General features: G+C 39.9%; 1 protein-coding gene across 1 annotated transcript in view; it reads left to right on the top strand.

Annotated features, from left to right (window-relative positions):
* Window positions 1–6,000, top strand: part of LOC131972864 (pleckstrin homology domain-containing family A member 7-like) — a 157,399-nt gene that overhangs the window by 128,563 nt on the left and 22,836 nt on the right. The window contains exons 12-13 of the mRNA XM_059334632.1: window positions 2,108–2,161; window positions 3,463–3,546. Coding sequence (XP_059190615.1) covers window positions 2,108–2,161; window positions 3,463–3,546 — 138 coding nt within the window. The remainder of the gene's footprint in view (window positions 1–2,107; window positions 2,162–3,462; window positions 3,547–6,000) is intronic.

Below are 6,000 nucleotides of genomic sequence, written 5' to 3'. Positions count from 1 at the left end.
AGCTGCTGGCGTCCTGCAGACATCCCACACTGCAAAACCAACTGATAAAAAATGAGAAATGAATAACTAGAATTAAGCAAATACATGCTGGAAACAGGTCAAATGATCTGCCAGTGCAGTAAGTAAATGTTGCTTTTTAAGAATTCTATAAATAAGAAAAAAATATCTAGAAACTGGAAAAACAATGATGTCTTAAAATAAATCTAAAAATACTTATTTTGAGCAATTGTGGCTTGAAAAGCCCGACTGTAGTAACATTAAAATAAGAAATACTTGAAACTAGCACGTTTTTTTCTCATTTCAGTATCTGTGGGTAGATACTGGTGGTAGAAAATGCTTTTGAAATATAATTTAAACTACATGCAACTAAAACTCTCAACTGGAGCCAATATTTTAGGTAAAAACTCACCATATTCAACAGTTGAAGAGATTGAAAAGCATGAAAAAGCTCACAATGTCAATCCTAAAAACAAGTCTTTACACAAGACTGAAATCCCTGTGAAGAGGGGTTACTCACCCTGTGTAGAGGGGTTACTCTCCCTGTGTAGAGGGGTTACTCACCCTGTGAAGAGGGGTTACTCACCCTGTGTAGAGGGGTTACTCACCCTGTGAAGAGGGGTTACTCTCCCTGTGTAGAGGGGTTACTCACCCTGTGAAGAGGGGTTATTCACCCTGTGTAGAGGGGTTACTCACCCTGTGAAGAGGGGTTACTCACCTTGTGTAGAGGGGTTACTCACCCTGTGTAGAGGGGTTATTCACCCTGTTTAGAGGGGTTACTCACCCTGTGAAGAGGGGTTATTCACCCTGTGAAGAGGGGTTATTCACCCTGTGTAGAGGGGTTACTCACCCTGTGAAGAGGGGTTATTCACCCTGTGAAGAGGGGTTACTCACCTTGTGTAGAGGGGTTATTCACCCTGTTTAGAGGGGTTACTCACCCTGTGAAGAGGGGTTATTCACCCTGTGAAGAGGGGTTACTCACCTTGTGTAGAGGGGTTACTCACCCTGTGTAGAGGGGTTATTCACCCTGTTTAGAGGGGTTACTCACCCTGTGAAGAGGGGTTATTCACCCTGTGTAGAGGGGTTACTCACCCTGTGAAGAGGGGTTATTCACCCTGTGAAGAGGGGTTACTCACCTTGTGTAGAGGGGTTACTCACCCTGTGTAGAGGGGTTATTCACCCTGTGTAGAGGGGTTACTCACCCTGTGAAGAGGGGTTACTCACTAATGTTTGTACAAAAAGACACATGTTGTTAAAATAAGCTCATAAAGCTATGGTCAGTAGGTAAATTATACTCAAAACAAGATAATTCAGATACTATTGGTGGATATAAGAAGAGAATACTTGGTGAGCTTGATGTTTTTGCGGTGCATGCTGCTGGCGGTGGATGAGTCCTCACCTCTGATCTCTGTCTCCTGTTGATGTGATGTGAGTCAGAGCTGGTTCAGGTTCAGCTGCTTCCTCTTCCTCTGCTCTGTGCTGCTGCTGTGTTTCTGTTGCAGCAGCTGATTAGATGATTTCACTGTCTGTGAGTGTTTGTGGTTGTGATGCATGTCGGCACAGACACTTTTCAGCCACACTGATAAAAAGGTGTTTAGTCTAAAACCAGATCAAACAGTAAATCTGAGGGAAATGATCTTGCTGCATGGACAGATAATTTACCTTGACAAGATTTATTAAATGAAGATTATTAAATCTAGAAATAAACATGTTGAACACTTAAAATAAGAAATTAACTCTTAAAACAAGATAAATGATCTAACACTTCTAAATCTAAAGTTTTTTTTTATCATGGTAAGAACCAAATAATCATCAGGTCACTCTGCTCGGGCCAGTTCATCACTGCTGGCAGCTTTACTTTATCTGGTTTTAAGAGTTAATTTATTATCTTAAGTGTTCAACATGCTTATTTCTAGATTTAATAATATTAATTTAATAAATCTTGTCAAGGTAAATTATCTGTCCATGCAGCAAGATCATTTCCCTCAGATTTACTGTTTGATCTGGTTTTTAAACACCTTTTTGTCCTACATGAAGCTTGTTTTCGTCCAGATAGATTGATAATAACTTCAGATCAATAATCCAGACTCACCTGTGTGTCTCCCTGCAGGCTGATGACACGTACCTGCAGCTGAAGAAGGACTTGGAGTATTTGGACCTGAAGGTGAGAAACAAACTGAGTTCATCCACTTTAACTCTTTAACTTCTGCTTCAGTTTAACTCTTCTCCAACACAGAGTCCAGAGACGTTGGGACTCTGTGTCTGATGGAAATAACAGGAAACATCTTCTAGTTTCTGCAGCTGTTCTGGTTTAGCATGAGGCTGAAACACAGCCGGAGCTACAGCACTTCATAAAAACATCAAAATGTTTTTAGTTTGTTTTTATGCCCTCCCTACTGCAGGCTGGTGGGTTCTAACAGGTTAAATCATTTAAAATGGATCAAGTCAAAGTCAGATTGATTATCAGTTATTCTCATGAAGCAGACAGAAAGAGGAACCAACATTATGGTTCTAACTCTCCAAGACATTTACAACACTCAGGTCAACAATAAATAAAAGTCTCAGTAGATAAAGACATTTAAAAATAACCAATAAGAGAAGAAGAGTTGACAGTAGCAGCAGAGTTCTGAATCAGTTCGAAGCTGTTTCAGTGTCACACAGTCATAAGTTTTCTCTTTGACATAAACCTGATTTTCTGAGGCAATCATGTGAGTTTTTGTCCTGTATTTATTATTAATTATTCTGCACATATCTTCTGTACAGTGCATCCAGGTTTTATATGTTTATATTTATCTTATTTCATAATGTTGTATATAATGTCCATATTTTGATCTGATACTCTTGTATAGTTTTATATTTTATATGTATTCTCCTTATTTAAATGTTTTTGTTGACCACTAGAGAGCCCTGCACAAAAACTCCTCTGTGTTTGGACTGTGGTCTGTTCACCATTAGCAAATAAAAACCTTGAACCTTGAACTTGAACATTGATAGGTAGATTATAGTCTAAGATAAACAAAAATATGTGACTTATTCAGCCTCTGTATGTAAAACAGCTTATGATGATGGAGACTGTTGTTGTAATGATATCAGACATGTTCTCAAACACCAGGGACCTTAAAGAATAATCTCTCCAGATTGTCACATTATGTCCCATATGTTGGTGGTCATGGCCATGGACTTATTGCTATTATCAGTTTAATACATGTCACAAAGGATTATAATGCTCACATTCAGTGTTATTTCTGTTTCAGACAGTTTCAGGCCTCCTCTCTGTTCTCTGTGTTGTTTTTCTGCTTTGCCTCCTGACTGAAACTTTAACTGAGACTAACTGAAGCTGCTGCTGTTTCTGCTGACTGTTGAACTCTCGTTGAGAGGCGTTCAGGGTGTGTGGGAGACTAAACGTCCTGTAGACTCTAACTGTTCTCACAGAAACACTGTGTGTCTTTGTGATTCTGACTCCAGATCAGAGCTCTAGAGCCCCTGATCCTCGCAGTTCACAGTTTACTACTGCACTGCACTGCTGGGCCTCTCAGGCCTCTGATGAACGTAAGCTGCATCTGTGTGTGTCTGTGTGTGTGTGTGTAGGCTAGGGCTGCACAATTAGTCGAATTTTAATCGTGATCACAATTTTGGCCGCCACGATTAAATTAACCTGATGGTCGGAGATATTTCCATTTTAAAATGCGTCTCTCCTGCATATCTAATCAACCAGTAGTCCACCAACCAGCAGGGGGCGACGCAGAGTTCAGGTTTCATGTAGCAGCTGCATAAATAAATAATAATAATAATAATAATAATAATAATAATAATAAATAACCAGCGAGCACTAAGCAGGATGTGACGTAGTACTCGACGCTACAACAACACGCGTGTAAAAGCCGGTGAAGCAGTGTTGCCAATTTAGCCACTTTGTTGCTATATTTAGCAACTTTTCAGACCCCCTTAGTGACTATTTTTCAAGAAAGCAGCTGGAGACAAATCCAGCAACTTTTATTATTGGAGACTTTTAGAGACTCGTTCTCGCTCTTCTTAACGAGCCGAGGGGCCCAGAGAGTAAGAACAAGTCGAATCGGCACAGTCCTCCTGCAGCAGTCTCTCCCAGCTGCAGAGCTGGAGGGGATGTTAACCCCTTAGCGCCCAGTCTGCAAATTGCTAACAGGCTAACAGTTAGCTCTGTAGCAGTACAGTGTGTATGTGCTAACAGGCTAACAGTTAGCTCTGTAGCAGTACAGTGTGTATGTGCTAACAGGCTAACAGTTAGCTCTGTAGCAGTACAGTGTGTATGTGCTAACAGGCTAACAGTTAGCTCTGTAGCAGTACAGTGTGTATGTGCTAACAGGCTAACAGTTAGCTCTGTAGCAGTACAGTGTGTATGTGCTGCTGCTGCAGGAGGTGTTAGCTTAGCGATCTCTGTTTGTTTACAACAAGCACCAGACACTAAAAACTGTTCCTGTTGTTTGTTTAAAAGTAGTGCAATAAAAATACAGATGTTTTTCCTAACATGATGAATAATCGTGATTAATAATCGTGATTACAATATGAATCAAAAGATTGGTGATTATCATTTTGGCCATAATGGTGCAGCTCTAGGTTAGAGCGTCTGTGACTGTGTGTGAGGTCATCCTGCTGGTGCATGTAGGGACGCATGAGTCCAGTCTGTGTGTGTGTGAGTGTGTGTGTGTGTGTGTGTGTGTGTGTGTTAGAGTCGGTGTCGTACAGAGACCATCCCATTGCTTCAGCTCTGATTCACGGCTTGAATGGCACCAAACGCCTCCTCTCCTCGTGACCTTTGACCCCTTCCTGCTCCCTGTGGTTTTGCTGCTGTGCGTGGGCATGGGATGGCTCGGCAGTGCTCGTGACCTTTGACCCCTGTGTGTTGCTGCTGTGGTTGGGCATGGGACGCTCGGCAGTGCATGTCCTGTGGCTGTGTCCGGTGGTTGATAGCCAGCTGCTTCACCATCGTCTCTGAAACGCTGCACACAGGCTCGACTGGCTCTCCAAACCCCAAACAACAGCTGCTAGCACTCAAAAATATCTGTATCATTCATTCTTTACATGTTCAATTGGCAATCCATAATCAAATAATGAAAAATTGACTGGTTATTTTGTTCTTTGTTTTTTGTGATAACACAAAAAACTGAAAAAATGCTTGTTTTTTCATATTTCAATATGAGGCTCAGATCACAAATACAAAATGGAAAAATGTGGAACTTGTGGAAATTCATAATAAAATGCACTTGAATATTTAATGTACAGTCTATAAATATCATGCAATTAATGTTCTTTCCATATTTATCTGGTATTTGGGCCTGGTTTTGTAACACTTTATTCTGAAAACTGCACGTCGACACAACAACATTTTCAGCTCAACGCAATTTAATTATTTCACATGGTCAAGTTAATACTTTATTTCCTCTATGTGGGTCAGAGTTAATACTGATAAAAAGTGAGAAAGAATGACAGTAAAGTGTTTATCCTTCATGTCAGCTGCTCTGAGCAGTTTACATGAATTTACCGTAAATATCACAATACGGGTGCACTACAATATAGTTACCATAAATATCACAACACGGGTCACTACATGACATAGTTACCATAAATATCACAACACGGGTCACTACATTATATAGTTACCATAAATATCACAATACGGGTCACTACATTATTACCATAAATATCACAATACGGGTCACTACATTATATAGTTATCATAAATATCACAATACGGGTCATTACATTATTACCATAAATATCACAACACGGGCGCACTACATTATATAGTTACCATAAATTTCACAATACGGGTCACTACATTATATAGTTACCATAAATATCAGAATACGCGTCACTACATTATATAGTTACCATAAATATCAGAATACGGGTCACTAGATTAAATAATTACCATAAATATCACAATACGGGTCACTACATTATATAGTTACCATAAATATCACAATACGGGCGCACTACATTATATAGTTACCATAAATATCACAA

Source organism: Centropristis striata, chromosome 6, assembly GCF_030273125.1.
Source record: "Centropristis striata isolate RG_2023a ecotype Rhode Island chromosome 6, C.striata_1.0, whole genome shotgun sequence".
Lineage (NCBI taxonomy): Eukaryota > Metazoa > Chordata > Actinopteri > Perciformes > Serranidae > Centropristis > Centropristis striata.
This window is presented reverse-complemented; position numbering and strand designations above follow the sequence as displayed.